Here is a 24458-nt window from a genome sequence, read left to right on the forward strand (position 1 = left end):
TTTTGAATAAAACCTATATGAAAAAAAAAGTGTAAAATCAAAAGAGAGATTCATTTATCCCAAAATAATAGCTATATCACAGAGGGAAAGAAAGAACCAAAGAGGGTGGTAAAGAGAAACTTAACTTTATTTGCCATAATTTATCTCTATTTAAATAGTCTAAAACTAAGTGGCCAAATGTTACACTGCGTTCAATGTCAGTGATCAGAGTTATGCCTCATTAAGAGTTGAACAAATCATGATCTCTGCAGTTCCTGCTTATATTTCAAATCTTATGAACTGTTTCTAGTGTCTCTGAGTCATACCCAACTGTGATCATTGGCTTTCACTGAGACCAATTCACCTATCCTTGGAAATTCTTGCACATGTAATTATAAATTCAACAACAGTTCTTTCCCAAAAATGTAATATAGAGATCTATTTGGCTTCACGTGTAGAAAGGATAAGTCACTTTAATCTGCCATGTAGATTATTTGAATTATTCATTTACAACATCTAACAGATTTATTTAGGTTTAGTAATAGACTTCTTCCCATCTCTACTCCTCAATTCAAGGCCAGAATATATATTTTGGATGACACAGCTGCAGGCTTGGGCTCTCCATTATACAGAAAGCTATAAAATGGTAGCTACTCTTGTCCAGATATTTTCTGAGATCCTGGTTGCTGAAAAACTTCCCATTTACTGTTAAGAGATTAAAAATACAAGGCCAAGTCTAATACCAAGTCTTTCAGACAGCAAGAACATACCTATTGAAATAGTCTAATTACGTGGCTTGTCATGGGAGAATTTATATTTCCAAGACTCTTCTTGAAAGCCAGAGAGTGTGAACTATCAGTATGGGTGAACTCCCTGAGCGAAATAATTTATTGTATGTGATAGCAAGCATAAACTGGCCAGACCCTCTCCCTTGAAGAAAAAGTAATTAGGAAGACTCTCAGGGAGAAAGAAGTTAGATCATGTATACACGAAGACCCAAAATCAATCAACGTAATTATTGCAAAAGCTTAGAGGACAAATAAAAGAGCTTTTGTGGCTGAAACAAAATGTCACAGTGAGTTTCAGGTGCTAAGAGCATGGATGAAACATTACATGTGTCCTTCCTCTTTGCCATCAGGATAGGAACAAAGAAAGACTATTTACAGTAGAAAGTTCTTATAGGGTTCTTACTATATGTACAGCATTCCACTACAAGCCAAAGCTATCCAACTAGTAGTCCATGCTACAGACAAGGAAATTGAATAAGAAATGTATGTAATTTTCCAAAAGTCATACAGCTGAGACATGATGGAAAGGGGATTCAAATACAAGAAATTTGGGACCAGATTCTTTTTAAGCATTTACAAAATCAAAAATACAGATTGACTCAACTGGAGGAAGAAAGAGATTTCCTTGGGAGAAGTGCTAAAATCTTAGGAGATTTTGTATTCTCATGTGAGAGGAAAAGGGGATCCTGAGGGCCAGGAAAGACAGGTTGAAAGGGAAAAGGAAGGGCATTTGTTTTCAGCTGCTCCCAAAGGAGTTATTAGAGAAGAGAGATGTTTTCTTGATACTAAGGCAGTTCCGATAACTGGATCCAAAGAAGCCTAATAGAGGAAATCGTGCAGGATCTCAGAGGACTCATTCCATTTGGAACACCGCCCCAAAAGATGAGAATAGTCTTCAGAACCACACCTGTAAAAATGGCTACATACGATCTGGACAGTTTTGACAAGGGAATGCCTGGAAAGATCCATGGAAAATACTTAAATTATTCTGAGTGTCAGCTATAGCCTGTGCTGTAAAGGAGTGTGCCTATGACAGCTCCAATATATAAATATATTTATACAATTATGAATCTTAGGAACAGCTTAGGAAAAATGGGGCATATTATAGGGGAAGCAGACAAAACAATGAGAATATCTTGTAGATGGGATTACTCAGCAGAAGAAATTGAAGATATATAATGTTTGTTTAATAGTGCTTGTCTTAGAAGACCTAGATGTTGTTAATCTTACATCTCTTGCTAGGGAGGATCACAGAGATAACATCAAGACTGTATTAGAAAGATTAATGACTTGGATCGGGATGCAAACATGAAATTTAAAAATTCAGTTCCAGTCATTATTACAGCTCAGATCCCACCCTCCAGTCCATAGCATTGTCTTTGTCTGCCTGTGGGGAAGACACTTTCTGTTCCCCTGCCTCAAAATTACAATAAAATTAGTAGGCAGACTCTACTCAGTAGGGAAGTCAGAGGGGTTGGCCATTCAGTTCAGAGGAATGCTAGTGAGCCCAGGGAGCTGCACCTTTCAGCAACACCTTTACCAGCACCAAAGCTGCCATTTGGCTTTTAGTTTCTCTGACTTCAATCTTTCTCTCTCAAATGTTTTCAATATTAGAAATAGGGGTTATTATTTTTGAACCCCTTAAGTACCAATAGCTATAACTCCCCTCTGCCCTGGTATCCATGTATAGGGTGCTTTGGGTCCTGACAAGAGAGGCTCATTTCTAGTGACCCTGTCCTGCTGGCCACTAGGAGGCATTGTGATTCCACCTCCATTCAGTGGCTCTGGGGAAGGGCTGGGAGAGTTGGTCTTAGGGAGAAGCTCTAGCTTAGTGGCTGAATTGTGACCCTGATTTGCAGACACTGAGTGTTAGAGAGAGAAGGGAAGCACCCAAAGACTTCTATTCTTGTGCAAATGTGTTAAGACCAATAGGGAGAATGGAACTGCGGGCAAGCCCAGAATGGTTGCCAGGCAAAGAGGCTGCATATACACAGCACAGTAGCACCATATAGTCCAAACTAAAACAGTTTTGTGTATTTGATTCGTGGGAAAAACGGACACATTGAGAAGGAAACAAACACACATGATTCCCATCCCCTCTGTCCCCCAACCTAAGTGTCATGAACCCACAGAGGTGTGTGTTTAAGTGAGTCAAAGGTAGACTGCAAAGATTGTGGCCAATTTTCTACGGAATGGGGCCCTGCCCCGCACTGGAAGAGAAGGGCAGGGCAAGGCACATTTCTACATAATAATGGAAGCCCCTTCCTGATAGAAGAAGTGCCTTGATAGAAAACAGGATCTTTTGTTCTCTAAATTAATAGACATCACTGAGCCAGCTTTCTGCTAAGTTACTGAGAAAATTTAGGAAATGAGCCCCCAAGGCCATCTGTTTATGCTCTGTGGGCACTTCTGAGCCAACACAGGATGTGGGGATGAGGGGCTGCTTGGATAAAACTGTATGTCCTGAAAGAAGCAAAACAAAAAGGGGAAAGGAGAAAAAATGAGTGGGAAATATCAGAAAAATGAAAAAAATGAGTGGGAAATACCAGAAAAAATGAAAAAAGAATGGGAAATATCAGAAAGGGAGACAGAACATGAAAGACTCCTAACTCTGGGAAACGAACTAGGGGTGGTGAAAGGGGAGGTGGGCGGGGGGTGGGGGTGACTGGGTGATGGGCACTGAGGTGGGCACTTGACAGGATGAGCACTGGGTGTTATTCTATATGTTGGCAAATTGAACACCAATAAAAAATAAATTTATAAAAAAAAATAAAAATAAAACAAGAATTTATGGCCTTTAAAAAAAAAAAAGAAGCAAAACAAAATAGCTACCATGCCAGGATCATCAGAGAAGCTGCTGGAATCCCAACCTGGCCCCATCCTCCTGAGGGGGATGAGGTTGGGCAGGGGGTTAAGGCAGTGTCCTGAGAACAGCCAGACTGTGTTCTAAGTCTGAGCGGCTCTGAATCTTCAGAAATCCATAAATACATTAACAGCACCAGGGCCTAGAGTGACTTTAAGTCTGACTTTTCTCTCTGCTAAAGATCAGAGCACTAAGGAGTTAGCCCACTCACTTTCTGAACTTGTTACAAGATCACAGCTTCCCTATTTTTTGACCTTGTATATCCTAGTGGAGATTGATCCTTGCCAGAGGTAAGGAGATCCCTGCTGGAACGCTATGCCCTGATCTCAGGGGGCCTTCCATGCATTTCTGTTAATATTGGGCCTCTTCAGCCCTGTAAGCAGCCCTGTATGCAGCCCTGTAAGCAGCCCTGTATGCAGCCCTGCCTTCTTTACCCACCGGCTGCAAGATGCTGCCCTGAAACAGGTAAACACAGGACCAGGGAGTGAGCACTGCTGATTCTCTACTGTTAGAGCATTACTATCATCACTTCCAAGTGGCTAATCATACCTTGCTCTGTAACCTTCACAGACTCGTTTAGGGAAGTCGGAGGAGCGTAGCTCTGCACCAACTATGGAGACCTGGCACTAATGTGTTCCGTCTTCTCTATGGACAGAAATCTTATTACTATTCATACCCCAAGAACCGGGTTGCTTCCTAGATTCCAAGCCCTGCCTCCAGCAAGAGCCTGTGAGTATGAGTTGCCTTAGTAGAGGAAGAGATTCAGGTGTTGATCATTGGAGAACCTTTTAGAACTTTGCTAGGCTTGAGAAAATTAAGATTAACTGGGGAGCACTTTATTGTGGATCCTCAAGGAGAGCTAAAGCTCTCATTTACCATAAATGACCCATACCAGCGACTGAAGGATGAATGCCATTTTGAGCTTCACAGCAGGGGAGTGAAATGGGACCCCAATGTGTAGAAATGCGGAACTACAGGAAGTGCTGTGCTGTGGGCTAGCAGGGGGTCATGCAGCACTAGGGCTTTGGTCTCTCGCCTTTGCTAGGAATAACATCTTCAACAATCCTCTCTTCCCAGGGCTTCCATTCAAGTCCCTTCCCAAAGAGCACAGTGGCCAAGTCAAAATGTTTCTGGGAGGCATCTGAGGCAAAGCCCTAACTAAGCAAGGAATTATTTTGATTTTGTGTCTGGGAGATAGAGATTGCCTGTGAGAGGAATAACAAAAGTCTTGGGATTTTAAAGTAATTTATTGATGTCAGAATTTGTGGTGCTGTGGGCACACCCAAGTGGAAATGTCCAGCAGCCAGTGGATCTGTGATGCATCAGGAGGGCAGAGTGCTGGAGGCCCAGGACTGCGACAGGTACAACTGAGGAAGGTGTTCTGAATGAGCCAACCACATCCTGGAGTAGTTACGATCTAGTCTAGTCAATCTTCTGTGGAGAATTAATGCTCGCCTTTGGAAGGAGGTCCCATGAGCAGTGACAGAGAGCGCTATCACTGTTGGGTCACTCTCCACCTTTGGAACTGCAAAGGACTAATCACCCCTCCCCTCTATTCATGCCCAGAAGGGCCTCATCCGGGTGAAGTCTCCTCCTGGCAGCTCTGCCATGGCCACCAGGCTCCTCTGCTGTGTGACCCTTTGTCTCCTGGGAAGAGGTGAGTCCCCAGAAATAACCAATCTGCGTTTTTAGATATTTCCAGTTATGATTCCAGTTATGTTCTTTATTCCATCCTCAAATTCTGTCCCCTTCCACAGAGTTCACAGACGCTGGAGTCATCCAGATACCCATGCACAAGGTGACAACGATGGGACAAGGAGTAACTCTAGGATGCGAGCCTATTTCTGGTCACGCGGTCCTCTTCTGGCACAGACAGACTTCAGGGCAGGGATGGAAGCTGCTGATTTACTTCAACAATCAATCTCCTGTGGATTACTCGGGGATGCCCAAGGAACGGTTCTCGGCAGAGATGTCTGACAAATTATTCTCCATCCTGAAGATCCAGCCAATAGAACCTGGGGACTCAGCCACGTACCTGTGTGCCAGCAGTGTAGACACAGTACTGCAGAGACACCCCTTCCCTGTGCAGAAACCCGGAAGCTTCCCCTTCTCCCTCCAGCCCCCAGCTGTCCTCAGCAGTCTTTCATAGCTTTTCCTCCGCCAGCAAAAGGATGTGGGTCTGGTGTTCTCCTTGTCTCTAGGGAAGGCACGAATAGACACTTCTCAAGTATCACAGTAGAAAATTTTTGGTAGGAAGACAATAAGGGGATGGTTTCTAGCATTTCTCACATATTCTCACAGAGGATGATTGAGTCCAAGACTGAAGGGGAATGTCACCCACTGGGCTTTCAGATAATTAAGGAAACTCAAAACTGTGCTGTCACGTAGCCTTGGTTCTCTTCCGTTAGTGGTCAGTGCTTTCTCTCACCTTCATAAAAATGGTTACCCAGTGGGTGTAATTGTCTCTACAGACCCAATCAGCCCTTCCCATTTCTTCCAACCCTTCTTCTTGTCAGTTTTCTATAACAGTCTTCCTTAATTGTAGCAAAATTATTTTCCACATCTTATTTTTAAAAGTTTTCATTTAAAAAAATCATTATAGGTTCTTAAGAAGTTGCACAGTAGAACAAAGGGGTCTGGTTACCCATTATCCAGTTTCTACCAATAGTTACATCTTACATAATCGTACCCAAGTTATCAAGACCAAGACCATAAAGTTGCATTGGCCTTGAGTGGGGAAGCAGTTCTAAGTCATTTCTGCCACATGTGTAGGTTCATATGACCACCATCACTGTCAAGATGCAGGCCTGTTACAACACCACAAAGTCTCCCTTTATGATGTCACACACACACACACCCCACACCCCTAGGAACCACTGGTCTATTCTTTATATCTATAATGTTTTCATTTTGAGACTGTTTTATAAATGGAATCATATAGTAGGTGACCTCCTAAGATGAGTTTTTTTCTCCTCAGCATATTGCCTTTGCAATTTATCCAAGATGCTGCATTTATCCATAATTCGTTTATTTTATCACCGAGTTGTGTTCTATGGCATGGACGTACCAGAGTTTGTTTAGCTATTCACCTATGGCAGGATATTTTAGTTGTTTTTAGTTTTTGACTATGACAAAGATCCTCCATGTAAATATTTGTGCACAGGATTCTGGGTGGACGTAAGTTCTTATTCCTCTGGGATACATTTATGCCTAGGAGTGAGACTGCTGGGTTATCTGGTGAGTATGTTCTTACTTTTTAAAGACACAGCCAAATTATTTTCCAGAGTGGCTGCACCATTTGACACATTTATTTATTTATTTATTTATTTATTTATTTATTTCATTCATTCATTCATTCATTCGTTTGAGAGAGAGAGAGAGAGAGAGAGAGCAAGCAAGCATGAATTGGGGGGAAGGTAAAAGGAGAGGGAGAAGCAGACTCCCCAGTGAGTGGGAAGCCCGACACAAGGCTCCATCCCAAGACCCTGAGATCATGACCTGAGCTGAAGGAAGACACCTGACCAACTAAGACACACAAGTGCCCCAAGATTCATTTTTAATATAAGTAATATCAACTTACAGGCGACATTCCACTTTATTATTTCCACAGCACACATGCAAAGAATCATAAGAGTAGGAAAGCAATATGGTAGATCCACATAATTTTTTCTTTGGATGTTTCTGTACTCTTTAGAAATACTTGAGTTTTGTTCTGTCCTCATCCAACTGGGGGCCTGCCTCTTCAGTATACGCATCATAGTTACTGCTGTCTGATGCTATGTCAGCTGTTCACAAGCTGTGGATCCACTGCCATCTGCCTGAATCATAAAAACATGGCGTTCCTAAATGATGCCTCCCCTCAAAGTACTTCCCAAATGTACATCCTGGCTTCTCTGGGCATATCCTTCTCGGATTCAGGACCACATACTCTTCTCTGGATTTTGCCTGGAATTCATAGACATTAACTTGCAATTCATTCTGGTTGTGATAGTTCTCAAATTCCATAGTTTTATTTTTCACAGCTATTCCAATGGCAGCCCACATGCCTGTAAGGTTATAATATAGTCAGAAGGCTTCAGTGGCTTCTAGCTCTAAGAGGTCTGTGTTTTAAGTTTCACTGGAAATTCAAGATCATGTGAATACTGCCCTATAACCACAAATCTGTCATAATGTTATATTTTCCATTCCCAGATCTTGACTCCCCAGTGGAAATTGAGTGGTAGGAAATTTAGTTCCTCTTACTGGTATTTTTGGTTTCTGTGAGTGACCTTCATTGCACTCATGTCCCTTTTGCTTTTCATTGTTGCTTCTCAAGCATTTCTTGTCTCTCTTACCTTAAAACTCCTAACATCTTGGATGGCTTACAACACCTAGATGATACTGGGCTTCTCAGTTTCTCCATTTGTTCATTTCAAGGATCATTTCCTCCAATCTCAGATACTCACATCCACTCTTTATATTCTAGACTCGTAATCACAAATAGTTTGAACCACCTCCAGAATCACTCTCTCAAGCATACTATTCTCTTCTACAACCTCCTGTCCTTCATCCCTGGTGCTACCCTACAGCAACTCTACTGTGGTTTTTTTTTTTTTTCAGACCATCACAGAAAGCGTTTATTACCACAGAGGAAACCAGGAGATGCCGGAGCCCATGCCCGGCTGCCTGGGCAGTGGGAGTACTCGGAGAGGGGACAGTAGGCGAGAACCCCATTAATCATGTATGGACAGTTTCTGACCAGCATTTTGCTCAGGCCGGGAGATACTCTGCCTGGGCCAGTGTGGAAAGCTTGAGGAGACCAGCTTCGACAAGCAGGCTTCCTCCTGGACAAAGCAAAGAACAGCCAGAACCAAGGGCAACAGCCACACAGACATCGAAATCCAATTAGGCTTATTACATCAGAAGTGTGTTTCACCACACTTCACACTCTACTTTATACTTTACTTTTCTTCTCCTCCTTCTACTGTATTAATATTTTTCATACCTGGGGAAGGGGGTGTGGGAATGATGTCTGCTCTCTGCCTCTTTGAGTGACACAGAGATTCTAAAAGCTTCTTTACTCTCACCAAGGAGCATTACAATTACAGACTGTGTCTTGAGGTCTGTAAGGCGTCTGAACATAGGAGGCCTATAAACTTTTCTTTTATTAAAAGAATTGGTGTTTTTTATTGCTTGTTAGTTTCATCCATCAATCATAGTTAAACTTTTTTTTTTTTTTAAGTTAAACTCCACCCTGGGTGTGGAGCCCAATGCAGGGCTTGAACTCATGATCCTGAGATCAAGACCTGAGCTGAGATCAAGGGCCAGATGCTTAACCAACTGAGCCACACAGGTGCCCCCAACCACAGTTAAGCTTTTGATGACTACAAAAGCATCAAAAAAACTTATATGTTCCTAGAATGTATGATCTGATCTCATTTATGTGTATTACGCTTCACTTCACAGGCACAAAGAGGTTAAAAGAAAACCAAGCAGGTATATTCATCTTTTATTTTGCAGGGATGATTAAGAAAAACTGTCAAGAGGAACATAATTTACATAATAATGTATAGTATATAAGGTTTTTTTAAGAAAAATTAAATCAGTAGGGGCCCCTGGTCAGTTAAGCGTCTGGCTCTTGATTCTGGCTTAGGTCATGATCTCAGGGTCATGAGATGGTGCCCCGTGTCGGCTCCCCATTCAGCGAGGAGTCTGCTTAGGATTCTCTCTCTCTCTGCCACTTTCCCCACTCATGCTTGCTCTCTTTCAAATAGATAAATAAATCTTTTTTAAAAAAATAAAATAAAAATCAGTAGAAGTCCTTATTTAAGTTTATATACACTTTACATGTTTGTACAAGGAAGGAGGAAGTCGTAAAATGTACCCCTGATTATTTGGGATGAAGCTACAGAGGAAGAACAGGAAGAAGGTAGTCCATTTTTTTTTCTAAATTTGAAATACCCCTCACCTCCTACACAATGTATAGGTAATCAAAAAAGAAAAAGAAATTTAGTAGTTAGAATTTAAAAAAGAGAATTTACAGGCAGAGCAAGGAAGAGCCAATGCTATAGGGACCTCCCAGGTTTCAGGCCAGACCTAGGCCTCACAACTGCGGCTGGCTTTTCAGTGCCCATATGACAGAGGTGACACAGGACCTATAATGACATCTGCATTCATCCTGGAGCCTCCAAATGGTCACAGACTTTACAGACTAAAAGTTACTACAATATGAAGACCCTGAAATGCAGTCAGAAAATTGGGTGTTTGGTCAGGCCCTTATGTGTTAGATGAAAGGGAAAAGTTAACAGAGAGAAATGGGAATTCTGGACTGTGCCTTATATGCTTATGGAATAAAATGCTACCCTTCTTGTATGAAATGGAAACCACATGCAAAGAAACTGACAAAAAGGTCTATAACCATTGAAACTCTTAGGGACCCAACAGTAAGAAATTCAATATGGCCCTGGAGTGGACTTATGCTTCCAACCAAGACGGATTCACAGGAACCTGATTTAACTTCCTGCTTGAAACAGCTAAAACAAACAGGCATAGTACATGAAACAACAGTTTTCAAAACATTATGAATCAGGCAACAAACGATGGCAATCTGCAAGAGATTGGAAACAACCAGGCTGAGCATCCACCTTGCTACCTGGAGGTGGTGTTGGGGGGGAGGCAGGCATGATGGGGCCCAGGAAGGAAACCCAGGCAGAGCCTGGTGAGTACCCTGAGTTCCAAAGTCTGAATTGGAAATCCAAGGACTGCAGGAAGGAGGCTTCTACACATTTTTCTACTGGCCACAAGGAGGCATTGTGGTGTCACTGATAGCTGGAAGTTGTAGAGTGTCCTTGATCCTCTGAAGTGTGGGAATAAATAGAGGGATTTCAGGCTTGAATTCGGTATTAAGGTGGGGATAGTTTGCAGCCATCATCACTCATCTGTGATGTAGAGAGCAAGACACAAAGACACTAACTTAACAGGTTTGTAAATGTTAGTTTAGCAAAAGCTCTTCCTGTGTTGAGGAACCTCTGACCTGCCATATAGGGTATAAGAAATGAGGAGTGAGATAAAGAGGCCTGGATGAACAGGGGGCAGATACAGGAAGAGAGGCAATACGAGGTGACACCACCTCTGCCGCTCACGTGATCGGCCAAGCCCAGGTTCTGCTGCCAAGCCGGAAGCTGGGGGTAATACCCAACAAAGAGTGACGCTTGCCTTGGTGAAGCCAACAGCAGATTGTCATCACAGGCAGATCTACCTATCAGGGACCGGGGACCCTGAACCCCCATCTTTCCACCCAGAGATCAGCATCTGGAACAGACAGATGCCCCATTCCTATTGTGGCCCTGCCATGGGTCCCGGGCTCCTCCACTGCGTGGCCTTCTGTCTCCTCGGAGCAGGTGAGTTTTGGTCAGAAGGAAATCTTTGAGTAAAACGATATTGTCTTCAGTTTTGTACCTTTCTTTTATGGCAGCAATAAGAGGCTCCTTGACTCTGCCTCTAAATTTTCTTTCTCTCTCCACAGGTCACATGGGTGCCATGGTCATCCAGAGCCCAAGATACCAGGTTACTAAGGTGGGAAAACCAGTGACTCTGAACTGTTCTCAGAATCTGAATCATGATGCCATGTACTGGTACCAACAGAAGCTGAGACAAGCACCAAAGCTGCTGCTCTACTACTATGATACAGAACTTACCAAAGAAACAGACACCTCCGATAACTTCCAACCCAGCCGGCTCAGCAATTCTCTCTGTTCTCTTAGCATCCGCTCACCAGGCTTGGGGGACTCAGCAGTGTACCTCTGTGCCAGCAGTAAAGACACAGAGCTACAGTGTTATGTCTCCCCTGTGCATAAACTTCTGCATTTCCCAGATCCAAGATCCTTCTCTAGACCATCCCCCAGCTCTGATGTTACAACAGTAGTAGAAACCCAACAATAGTGGGTTTACGGCTGTCATCACATCATTTAGACAGAAGTTGGGCAAAAACCTACAAAAACCGCCAAGAGCGGAAAAGTGGTCACACTCACCTGCCGTTCAGTTTGTGGTATTTTCCCAGGATCGCCTTAGTCACCCATTCTATTCTCTTCAGAACAGAAATAGGAAGTTCCTTTTAGTCGGTTTTTGTTTTAATGTAAGTTGGAGACCTGGAAATATGATAAAGGGCCAGCCCACCCAGACCAGAGGTGGGCCCGCTCTCATGAATCCTTGCTCTAAGGGGAGGAAAGTGCTCTCAGAGGCCTTACTGAGATTTCACGGTTTTCTTGTCAAGTAGGGAAAATTAGAGCTGCCAAAAATGTGTGCCAGATGTGAAGATGAATGAACTGCCTGGCTCATGCATTATTCACAGTGTATTTAACTATATTGCATGATATAAATTTGCCTGTGAACCATTTAAGTGGCACACAGATAGGGTGCATATCCCAAACTAGATGTGGTGCTTTAAAAGACATATTAAAATTACTAGAGTTTGCCCCGCATTTTTAATATTAATAAAAAAATCAGGTACTGCCACTTGTTTGAAACAAAAAGAGTTTCTGGAATGTATTAGAACAGCTTTCTAAAAGGAAGTTTTTATCTTATGGCCTTTCAGAGACTGAAGTATTCATGATGGCCAATTGAATAAACGCAGGTATCATCAGTTCAGGAAAGGACCGGCATCTGCTGGCTGTGGGGTGCCTGCTTCAGAGGATGGAACTGTGTCCTCATTTTAATTCTGAAGAACACGTAGATGTTCCTACTAAGCAGTGGTTCATCACTTCTCCTTGTATAGTGATCAACAACATCACATGAGTCCAACTCTTTAATCAAGAGGCCGAGAAGTACTACCCAAGATCTGATATGGTAATTAAGTAAAATTCAGAGAAGCTAAACGCTGTCATCTGGGCCACCCACCAACACTACAGTGATCTGCTTTTTCTATCTTTTGCTCACCACACGCCCATACCCTTTTCCTCACAAATGATGAGAGCAGTGTCTCTATGCTTCCACCTATGTTTCAAAATCTTCTACTGTAAAGTGAGATATTGGGGCTAGATGTCTCTGGGGCCCCTCCCTTCCCCTCCTTTCTTGTGGATCATGGAGCCACAACTCCATGACCATGTTTAGGAAATTGATGCACCTTGAGACAAATGGCAAAAGAATTCAACCAGGGGGGCAGATTAGAGCCTCTTCAGATGATGTAAAGCACCCAACATCCTCTTGAATAAAGGGAGGAGAGAAATTAAGAGCAAAGACCCACTTCATTTCAGGCCCAGATGAAACATGGGGCCCGGGGCTGAAGATAGAGATGCTCTGCTGATTCATGTGACTGATCTGATCCTTATCCTCAGAGAGGGAGGAAGATGTGGAAGGGAGTGTGATTGGCTGTAGCTACGCAGAGCAGTAGAGAACTGCCTCGTTCTCTAGCAGGTAGGGTCACGCAGAGTGTGAGGACACACCTAGGGAAGGAGGAAATTAAAATCTCAGGAGCATCTGATGGAAAAAGTTGGAAAACAAACAGAAGACCACAGTGTTGGATGCTCTGGGAGTTTGAAAAGAGTTGGGGAGCAAGAGTGAGCAGTGTCTTGTTTTATTTTATTTTGGGCCAGAACACCTAACATGAGATCTACCCTGTTAAAATTTTGCGTAATATGGTGTACACATCCACAGGTATGTTATTCAGCCTTGAAAAAGAAGGAAGTCCTGCCACATGTGATGACATGGATGACCTCAAGGGCATTGTGCTGAGGGACCTGATCCAGTCACAGAAGGAAGGGTGCCACACGATCCCACTTGTCCAGGAAGGAGTGGCTTGTTTCTCGTCGCAGCTGCAACCTCCTCTGCTCTCTCCCATTTATGCTTGGGGCTTTCACTTCCCAGCAGCCAAATGAAGACATCTTGTAAGAGAAGCACCTCTGTGACAATCCAGGACCATCAAACAGGCTTACAGGCACCAGCTATTTTCTGGAATTGACGGTTCCTTCACTGGAGCTTACTACTGACTGTGACCCCTACTGAGGCCCCGAACTCACCTAAGGAAGAAGCATTATTTCAGGCCCTCCAAGAAGTAGATGCCAAGCTTGGGTCTGTCAGTCATGCAGGGCATTTAGCTGAGTCCTCAACCACATCCACAAGGAGTAGAGCTTCCATCTCACTGAGCTTAGAGGTGATGCAAGAGGCAGGGAGGCATGACTCAAATGCCCCAGAGCCTTACTGCTCTTACTGAGATTTAGATTTTCTTGAATAAGTGTTTCTTCATTTGCTGTATATTTTGGGGGCAACTTTCAGAGACTTGAAATGGTTGTTTCTAAATGTCCAGCAGTTAGGTTTTTTTCCCCCTCTGATCTCCAGAGGGCTTTTCACCCCAGTAAAACTGTACGCAAACAGGTGCCAGCCCTGGGCTGTCATTTACCATCACTTGCTCTAGGGTCATTTTGTCTCATTGACAAAGCCACGGCTACTCTGGGCATGCGGGTGAATCTTTTCTCTGTGGTTTGTCTCTAGTGTATTTTAAAGTTTCATCCCACACAGACACAAATTCCTGTTCAGACAAAACTTCATCATGATCGCTCTGAATATTTCTGGGGTTCTGTGTAGGTTCCACCTCCCTGGTCGTCTCCCTCACAGATTCCAGCTTCTGTGTTCCCTCTCACTTATAACCTCTGTCTTCTCAACTAGGAAAACGTGCCAGCCTCTGTGTCTCCCCCTCACCAGGTGTGGACATTCTTTTTTTCTTACTTTAGAATAATCACAGTCCTGCATTGCCTGTTTTCTAATGATTGAGTACAAGTTGTTTCATATATTCTAATTTTTTGGTTTTTTACTTGTACAGAGCAGCACACCAAAGACTACTGGGTTTGGGGAAGTGATGACGTCACAGAGTAGCTGGTTACAGGGCGTGAAAAAGCCTCAGAGAAAGCCACCTGACCCTATTCTTTCTGTAATGCTGCCATGTGCCCAGTGTTCATCTGCTCCTTGGTCCTCTGGCTCCTGAGTACAGGTAAGCTCCCATTCTGGAATTGTCAGCTCCCAACTCTGAGCCTCTTGTCCCTGTCACCAGACTCCTTCAGGGGCTAAGCCTCTAACTTCTGTCTGCTTTCTCCCCAGGCACCCTCAATGCAAAAGTCATGCAGACTCCAGGACATCTGGTCAAAGGGAAAGGACAAAAAGCAAAAATGGAATGTGTCCCAATAAAAGGACATAGTTATGTTTTCTGGTATCAGCAGATCCCAGCAAAAGAGTTCAAGTTCTTGATTTCTTTCCAGAATGACGCTGTCTTTGATAAAACAGGGATGCCCACGCAGAGATTTTTAGCCTTGTGTCCAAAAAACTCACCCTGTAGCCTAGAGATCGAGCGTACAGAGCTGCAGGATTCAGCCGTGTATTTTTGTGCCAGCAGTGAATCCACAGTGTTAAATATTAGTAAATCTTAATACACAAACATCCTGGGCCTGGCTCAGGAAGCAGCTGGCATACTAGGTTGGAAGGAAATAACAGAAACTAACAAGCTAACTCTTGTTAGCCAAATGGGAATATATTGCAAGGCTCAGTGTATGTCCCATAGAACCCCAAAACCAGAAGGCAGGAATTTCTCAGGAACAAAGTGGAATGTCCTGGAACTGTGACATGACTAATTTGACAGCTCTTATTTCTCTTTCCACCTTGTAGGCTTCATTGTTCTTCCCATTATTATAAATTGTATTTTCCAGTTTTTGGATCTCATAGCGAGCCAAAGATTACACATTCAAATGTCGGTCCTCCAGCCATGTTGCGAAGGGCCATCTTGACATTTTCTCGTGTAAGATCACAAATCCAGAAAACAGGAAACAGTGCAATGATATTTTATTCAAGAACATCCTCTTGGAAAATTCAACTTTAGCCAAGGGCATCAGGTTATTTCAAACAGCATGGCAACTGGACGCCTGTCACTTTGACCTTACAGATCATGGATTTCAGACAGGAATTCTCTAGTTAGGGGGCCAGGACACCCAATAGTATCTCTCAGAGGGGAGGAGTACCAGACACAGAGAACATAGGAAAAAAGAAGGAATTAAAAAGGGGATCGAGATCCTTAGTTTTCAGAACAATGTCACACCAGTTGAAGACTCTGGGTAATTTCTTTTCAAGGAGTTAAATCCAGGTAATACAGAAAGCATGTTAATTTCCAGTGTGACAACTTCACACCCCACTAAGTCACTAATTAGTTTCTATGGAGCTGAGGGAGGAGACAGATTAATGTGTCCTCAGTGGAAAAATACTTGATATGTAGACGGTTGAAAGCTGATGTGCAGACAATTGAAAAATCCTCTGGTATGTGATCCAAATTATAATGGGGGACAATGCATTCAACATCAGCAGAGGTAGAGGAGGTATTGCTGCATTAGCTCTACCCAGGGAGGTCATCGCAATCACATAGAACAGATACAGAATTCAAAATACCTTGTTAAAATGTGATAATCCATCCTGTTTATAAAACTGCTTATTTGGGGGCACCTGAGTGGCTCAGTCGGTTGAGTGTCTGATTCTTGATTTCAGCTTGGGTCATGATCTCGGGGTCGTGAGATCAAGCCCCATGTCAGGCTTGTGCTCACCAGGATTCTCTCTCTCTCCCCTTCCCTCTGTCCATCCCCCTTCTCTCTCTCTGAGATGAATAAATAAATCTTAAAAAAAAATACTTTAAAAGAACCCTGTTCAATTCTACACCACCCACCATTCAGCTTTAGAGAAGTTTATATATTCTCTTAAGTCACTTCTGTTCTTATTTCAATATAAGCTGAACCTGGTTGTCTTACCCCCAGAAATCCAAATTTACTTCATTTCTCAGGAAAAATTTCATTGTCACCACTTGAAACAGAAGCTCTCACGTTCCTGGTCTACCCAATGTTATGGCTTCTTATTTCAGGTTCCTTTTCCGGCATTCAAAAGTGAGACCCTCCTTAGTGTCCATTTCTGTTCCTCTACGAGTAATAAAGCACAATTAGTGGCCCACACTTTCATTTTCATCACAGAGGAATTATTCCTTTGGGTGCCATCTTCAGCTTTTTCATGGAATATTTCCATTCTTATGAAACTATTCTCCTAAATCTTAAGATTATGAACTTGGTGGACCAAAGGCTGTTCTTTTATCTGCTTCCTTGATCTCTTCAAAGCATTTGACAATATTGACTATACCCCAAACGCTGGAACTTCTCTTCCCTGGGCTTCACTCACCTCATTTTCAATTAGGTTTCTTATTTCCCATCTATTCTTTTTTGTAAATGTAGTTTCGAGAACTTAAATCTGTCTACTAGTTATACCCATTCCTAGGGACATTCTTCGTGTTCCTTAAATTTTAACATTCTAATGTATTGCACTCAATGGTCTTCTTTTTTGTTAGTTTGGCCTCTTAAAGATCTCCACTTGGAAGAGATCTAAACTGTTGTCTGAAATAACTTCCTTCCTCAGTATCACCTGAGGGACAGGATAAAAAGATATATTCTAGGACAGGATCAGAATTTCAGAGTTAGAATTTCTGGAAATGGGTTACAGGAATACACCTAACCTTGTCATGCTAAAGTTTGAGAACTTCTGCCAGTTTCTCTAAGATTGGTAAAATAGCACTCTAGTACAATGCCCCACCATCTTCTTGCTCCTGTTATCCTCACTGTTTTCCCTTTTTCCACATCCTCTTGTGTTTTCCTTAAACTTCACATTTCCTAAGAATGCTCAGTGGGTTTGGAGCCCTTTTATATCATCTATATGACAAGATGAACATGAGGTCATGCGTTTGGACCAAGGATCCCCCATTCCTGTGGAAGGTGTCCTGAGGCTTTGGGTATTCCCAGAGACTGTGGCCTCACACTCTCAGATGAAAGACCTAATGGAATATATTCTACTCTAAGACCCATCCTGCAGAGCTGGGAGACTCAGTTGTGAGATCCATACTGGTGGCATTGGCACAATGCAACTGAGCCAGTTTCTTCCGGTGTGCAAACTCACTGGCTCCTCTCCTCTCCCCTGAGCTCTAGGGAGACATTTGAAAAGGCCACTTCCCAGTCTTCTGCCTCAGAAGAAAGAAAGAAGTGGATTGATAATTGTGGCTCCAGCTGCAAGCAGGAGAGGGCAAGACTATAAATTAGCTCTTAAATTATAGGGTGGGTGTGCTTTGGGACATGGGCTTCTGAGACTCCTAAAAGATGGAGTAGAATTGGGTAGTCTATGGACTCCAAGTTTAGAAAGAAAGCCCCCCCCCCCGCCAGATTTTCTGACTACAGAGATCTGATATTGATATTATCTTACCAAAACTGTAAGAAATTCCTACTGATTTTATCCCAAACAAGACCCTTCTGTGGACTCTTTCCCTCCACAGAGGCCAATGACTTCCATGTTTGTGAAACAATGGGATGTTGACCACTACAGGTTTATTATAGTCCTTTTATCACAGATCTGCCACCTTCACAAGACTGACCATCTCTCAAGAGCAGTGATTCAATGTGAGGGAACAGCAACCACAACTGTCTCAAGGGGAAAGAAGCAGGAGAAACACTGAGTAGTATTCCCCATTCAGAAACTTTCAGGAAATTCAAGTCTCAAATCCAGGGCAGCATGGAGTTTGACTCTATGATTTCACAAACTCCATGGTTCTCTTCTCTCTCTTGAGATGTAAGATCCAAAGGTAGTGGAATTGGAGTCAAGACACCTGCTTCCTAATCCAAACTCTGGCTTTTTTTTTTTTTAGCTGTAGGATGTTGGCAAGTGCCCTCACCCTCTATGACTCAATATTCTCCTCTTTAAAATTAGAAATTTGCACAATTTGTTCTCTAAGATTTGACATGAGGATGACTCAGGATACATCTCCATTTTTCCCACACGTGTGACCACCAGAGATTGCAATGGAAGACACATCGCTACCATCTGGCAATAACTGAGCAAACTGTAAATGTAGATAACACAGATCCAGGGAAGATCTGGTTGGCAGGGACATTCTAGATCATTCCTGTGTGCCTTAGCATTGGCGCAGACTTGAAATGCAGTCATGTCAAAGAAAATGGTATATATTTCCTGCAATCTCCCCACTGCTGCCAGATAGCAGTAATTAAAGGAGTGCATCAGAGTCAACCACAGAGAGCAGTCAAATGCTCTTTTTACCATGGCAGCCCTGGTTTAGGACTGTTGTCCTGGGAAAATTATTAATAGCACACTCTTTCATACATTAAAGGGTCCTGGTTCAGACAGCAAACTAAGAAAACCATTGTAGATTATGACATAAACCATAGCATCTCTCTGTTCAAAGTAAATTGTTTATTACTATTGCAGTGAATTTTTTCAAAGAAAATCTTATTCAGACACTTGTTAAGGCGGACTTCACTCAGGGGAACTGCAGCAGTGGAGTACTCCCCGGTAGGGAGACAGATTGGGCTCAACTCCAACTCTAAACAGGAAAAGTGGGAGTTCATAGCCAAGAAGCAGAGAAGTGGAAGTGGATGGATAATTAGCAAGAGGAGACAGCAGGGTGAAGGGTGATTCTGGCTACACCGACCTAGCAAGACTCTTGCTGAAGGCACGCCAGGATGATCAGACCTCGCCCCAGCAGGAGAGCTGTCAGAGACAGGGATGTGGTCCTTTATCAAGAATATTCAGATAAAAAAAAAGAATATTCAGATATTGAGGGTAGGAAATTCAGGCTAAGTATCTCAGCAGGATTCTTACCAACATTGGACTCTTGACGACTGCCCGAGAATGGGATCTAACAGTCAAGTCAAAGCTGCATTTTGATTAACCATTCACTCTTGAGATAGAAAATGAACAGAATTTTAACACTTATCTCTTGTGAGTGGTGACGGAGGTGAAAGCCATGAAGAAACCCTTGGATTTCAAGAATACCAAGACGGCCAACGTATCCAGGGATGGAAGATGAAAGAGAATCTTCAACAAAAGGTCATTTTGAAATTGAGGAACCCTTGAGGCATCCACATGGATATTCTTGTAACTAAAAGAAACTCCTTTCTCCTCTTTCCATGGCCAGTGGCCTCACTCACTGCCACCCCACACTCCAAGGCTCTCACACACACATGCCTGTGCAAATGCATGTGCACACCTACTAAGACATCCATGCGGAGGCACACATCAGCTTTTTCCTCCCCAGCAGAGGGAGCTATCAGATTTAAAAACCAATCTAATCTACTTTATTTTCACTAACAGTTTTGCCTTATTAACTGCCCCTGCTTACCTAAATTTTGTTATGTATAGCAAGAATACTGTCCTGGAGGAGTAAAAGCTAACCTATATTTCCACTTTTACTATGAAGAAGCATATAATGCCAATTAGAGTTTCTCAAGGAGAAAATGCATCAAAATAATAGAATATCTAGGCATAAATTTAACAAAAGAAATGAAAAAGTTGTACACTGAAAAGTGCAAAACATGGCTTGAAAGAAATTAAAGACCTAAATAAATGGAAAGATATCCTATGATCATGGATTGAAAGACTTAATACTTTTGAGATGGCAAAACTCCCCAAATTGATCCACAGATTCAACTAAATTCCTATCAAATTCTAAAATTCCAGCTATCTTTCCTCCCTCAGAAATTAACAAGTCAATGTTAAAATTCATATGAAAGTCTAGGTCACCAAAATTAGCCAAAACATTTTTAAAAGGAAGAAAAATATTAGACAAATCATACTTTCCCATTTCAAAACTTACTATGAAACTAAGAAATGGAGACAGTTTTGTACTGAATACACAAATAGATCAATGGAACAAAGTTGAGAGTCCTCAGATAAACCCATACCTTTATGGGGAACTGATTTTAGATAAGAGTGCCAGAACCATTAAATTGAGAAAGAACAGACTTTTTAACCAATGGTGCTGAGAAAACTGGATACTCATGTGCAGAAGAATGAATTTGCAGGCCTTCTCATACCATATACAAAAATTAACTCAACATTGATTAAATACCTAAATGTAAGAGCTAAAAGTATAAAATTCTTGGAAGAAAACACAGGTGTAAATGTTTACGACCACGGAAGATAGTCAATGATTTCTTAAATATTACATCAAAACATGGGCAACAAAGATCAACTGGACTTCTCCAAACTTAAAAAGTATTTGAGCTTCAAAGGACACTCTCAAGAAAGGTAAAGTCACCCCCAAAAATAATATAAATGTTTGCAAGTCATATACCTCACAAGGGACTTGCATCCAGAATATATTTATAGAAAACCTTGAAAATTCTCCAAATATTCTCAATACAAGTCCCTTATTTGGATGTTATTCATAATAGCAAAAAAAAAAAACAAAAGGAAATAATTAAAATGTTCATCAACTGATTGGTGAATTAACAAGGTGAAAAAAAAACAAGGTGTAGTGTATGCATACAATGGAATATTATTCAGTCATAAAAGGGAATGAAATTCTGATACATGCTATAAAATAGAAGCAGCTTGAAAAAAATATGCTAAGCAAAAGAAGCCAGGCACAAAAAGGCGCATAGTATATGATTCCATTTATATAAAAATCCAGAGTAGGCAAACATCAGGGATAAAACATAGAGTAATGGTTGCCAAGGGCTGCAGAAGGAGTGAATGCAGAGTGACTTCTAATTGGTACAGACTTTCTTTTGGAATGATGACAATGCTCTAGAACTATATGGTATTTTTTTTGCACATGTTTATAAATACTAAAATCCACTGAAATGTACACTTTGAAATGGCGAATTTTATGTACATAAATTATTATCTCAATTTAAAAAAGGGATCTGGAAGCTTAACTTAAAAAGTTTCAAATATTGTAGCTTGAATTTCAGAAAAATTGAGCCTATTTTCTTTGTAATATTCGTATTTATTCATGTGACGCAGAGAGAGACAGAGAGAGAGAGAGCATGAGCAGAGGGAGAGGCAGAGAGAAAGGGAGAAGCAGAGTCCCCTCTGAGCCAGGAGCCCTATGCGGGGCTCCATCCCAGAAGCCTGGGATCATGACCTGAGCAGAAGGCAGAGAGGCTTAACCATCTGAGTCACCCAGGAGCCCCCAGCCTATTTTCAAGAGATACCCTCGTGAATAGAGGAATGGGTTGTATAATTTGTATTGTGTATCAATTTTATTGACGAACTTGTCAATCACCTAAAAATATAAAACATTTTATAAACTTCTCAGGAAAATACACTCCTTAAGTGGCCTAAGAAATTAACTTAATGTTGATGTGCATTATAACATAACAAGCCTCAAAATAATTACAGTAATGGAAATAAGCCAGGCACAAACAAATGCATACAACTTTATTCTATTTATAGGAAAATCTAGAAAATGCAAGCTGATCTATTTTGACAGAAAGAAAATCAGTGGTTGCCTAGGGATGGGATAGGTGTGGAAAATGCTGGGAGAGAAGGCTTTACAACATGACAGAGAGAAACTTTATGGGTGATGGATGTGTTCGTTATCTTGACTGTGGGGATGGTTCCCTACCTGCATACACACATCAAAACTCTTTAAGTGTATGCAGTCTATTTTTATGTCAATTAAACCCAATAAAACTGTTTTTATTTTTTTATTTTCTTAAAGATTTTATTTATTTATTTATGAGAGACACATAGAGAGGGGCAGAGACACAGGCAGAGGGAGAAGCAGGCTCCCTGCAGGGAGCCAGATGTGGGACTCCATCCCGGGACTCCAGGATGAGGCCCTGAGCCAAAGGCAGGCGCCAAACCGCTGAGCCACCTAGGGATCCCCTCAATAAAACAGGTTTTAAATTGGGATATAATTGACATATAACATTACATAAGCTTAAGATGTACATTGTGTTGATTTGATACATTCGTATATCACAATATGGTTACTGCTATTGTATTATTTAATACTTCTATCACATCACATAATTATTATTTCTTTCTGTGGGGTGAAAAACATTTAATATCTAGTGTCTTAGCCACTCTGAAGTTTATAATGCTAATAACAGTCGAAAGGAAATCCAAAAGTGTTTGACATAGTGTCTAAGCCGATAATTTACTTGCTTGGAGACAGAGAAGTGAAACTAAATATTTTCCATCCTGCTTATCTCCTAAATTTACTCAGTATTTCTCAAATTAAATTGTGTTATTGATCTGACTGTAGTTTAGCCAATTTTTACCCTGTTGAGAAGTGTTCTTTCAGTTGAAGGGTGGGCACACATTATGAGGGCTTTAATTTAGAGGGAATGAGGGGAAGGTAAGGCTATATCCTAAGACTTGAGCCATTGGGATGAATCTTTAGCCTTTGCATGCTCAAAATGCAGGGAAGATACATACCTCTAGTTTTGTCAGAAGAGCTAGTTTGAATGTCTGAAAGTGGAAACTTGACCGGGTAAGTTCCAGGTAGCAAAGGCAGTTATGTACATTGTAGGAATCGTCCCACAGCCTTTTGAGCAGCCGAGTTGGGATGTTAGCACTGTCAGCGTAGACCATATCCTCACCATCAGCCTTCAGGATGCCAGGATCACTATATTTTAACTCCTCCCATTCAAACACACAATTCTTTTCTTGCACCTATTGACATTCGTCATGCTGATTTTTTTTTGTATATCTTTTTAATGGAGTTCGATTTGCCAACACCTAACTTAAAACCCAATGCTCATCCCGTCAAGTGCCCCCCTCCGTGCCCGTCACCCAGTCACCCTGATTAATTGGCAGTTAAGACCAGAGGGAAGAGGTTTGATTTGGAACATGTAGTAATGAACAGGAGAGAACAAAAGGAACAGTAAGGTACCTACCCTGTATCTAACCCCTTCTATTGGGTTTGAGCCCAGAGAGAGAGGGAAGACTGGTGATCTGAGCTGATGGAACCATTCACAAATTCCTTGGCGAGATTCTGCACATAAGCAGAAGTTGTTTTGGGCGCTAAGTAACAAGGACACCTCAGTGGTGAGGAGGAGACAACTCATTCCCCACATCTGTGTAAACTCCAGCACTGCCCTAGTGGATTCGTGTGCCTAACAGTGTCTGGGAAGAGTCCATTCTGGCCGGGCCTGAGTGCTCCATGATGGGCATCTTCATTCCTAACATTGGTGAACAACTAGAGTATCTCTAGGAGAAATAACTGAGATGATTCTAAATGGTAATGGCAGCTGCATTTTGATTAAAATGTACACTCCAGGAGCCTGCTAAATACCTCCCAAAATAATAGAGACTCTTTCAGACAGGCCTTAGGATCCTGCTATTGATAAGAGAAGGCCAAGAGTCACTGTTATTTGGATACTAAAAATTAACATGATCTTAGTTATTACTCAAAGCCTGGAGTATCCTAGGTATTTAGATTATATCTCCCAGGGAGCCTATAATTTCTAGTAGAGTGGGACCGTGCCTTAGTCTTCCTTGTATCTTCCTTTCACTATAACTAGAGCAAAGGAGGCTCTCACATAATTTTTATTCAATGCTATAGGTTAGGAAAGAAAGAAGAGTGAAAGGAAGATCTCTCAAATATAGGTACCCCACCCATGATTAAAAAGAACAGTGTAGGATGGCTCAGTTAAGCATTCTGACTCTTGATATCAGCTCAGGTCATGATCTCGGGTCATGAGATCAAGCCCTACACTGAGCATGGAGCCTGCTTGAGATTCTATTTCCCTCTCCTTCTGCCCCTCCCCTACTCAAGTATGCATGCTCTTTCAACCTCTAAAAATATATGAGAAAACAAATAGACCAACGCAGACAGACAAATAAAATTGTGGACACAAGGTGAGAGGGAGAGTTTGCAGTTTTTCTAATGGCTCTTCTTTGAATTATTATTCAAAGAATAATAATAATTACTAAGAGATAATATTATGATCTCTTCTTTGAATTATTCATATCCAAAATTCATGTAGAATAACAAAATATGAGACAAGTGAGTTATAAAGCACAAAATAAGTTTCCCTCAAGAT

General features: G+C 41.8%; 2 gene segments (V, D, J or C); both read left to right on the top strand.

The window, feature by feature from the left end:
* Positions 1-4922: 4922 nt before the first annotated feature.
* Positions 4923-5807, top strand: LOC129515755 (T cell receptor beta variable 12-4-like). The segment is given in 2 exon segments: positions 4923-4991; positions 5345-5807. Coding segments are annotated over 2 exon segments (504 nt in total).
* A 5034-nt stretch (positions 5808-10841) lies between these two features.
* On the top strand, positions 10842-11550 carry LOC129515756 (T cell receptor beta variable 3-1-like). The segment is given in 2 exon segments: positions 10842-11009; positions 11135-11550. Coding segments are annotated over 2 exon segments (492 nt in total).
* Positions 11551-24458: the final 12908 nt, after the last annotated feature.

This window comes from Nyctereutes procyonoides, unplaced genomic scaffold, assembly GCF_905146905.1.
Source record: "Nyctereutes procyonoides isolate TBG_1078 unplaced genomic scaffold, NYPRO_anot_genome, whole genome shotgun sequence".
Classification (NCBI taxonomy): domain Eukaryota; kingdom Metazoa; phylum Chordata; class Mammalia; order Carnivora; family Canidae; genus Nyctereutes; species Nyctereutes procyonoides.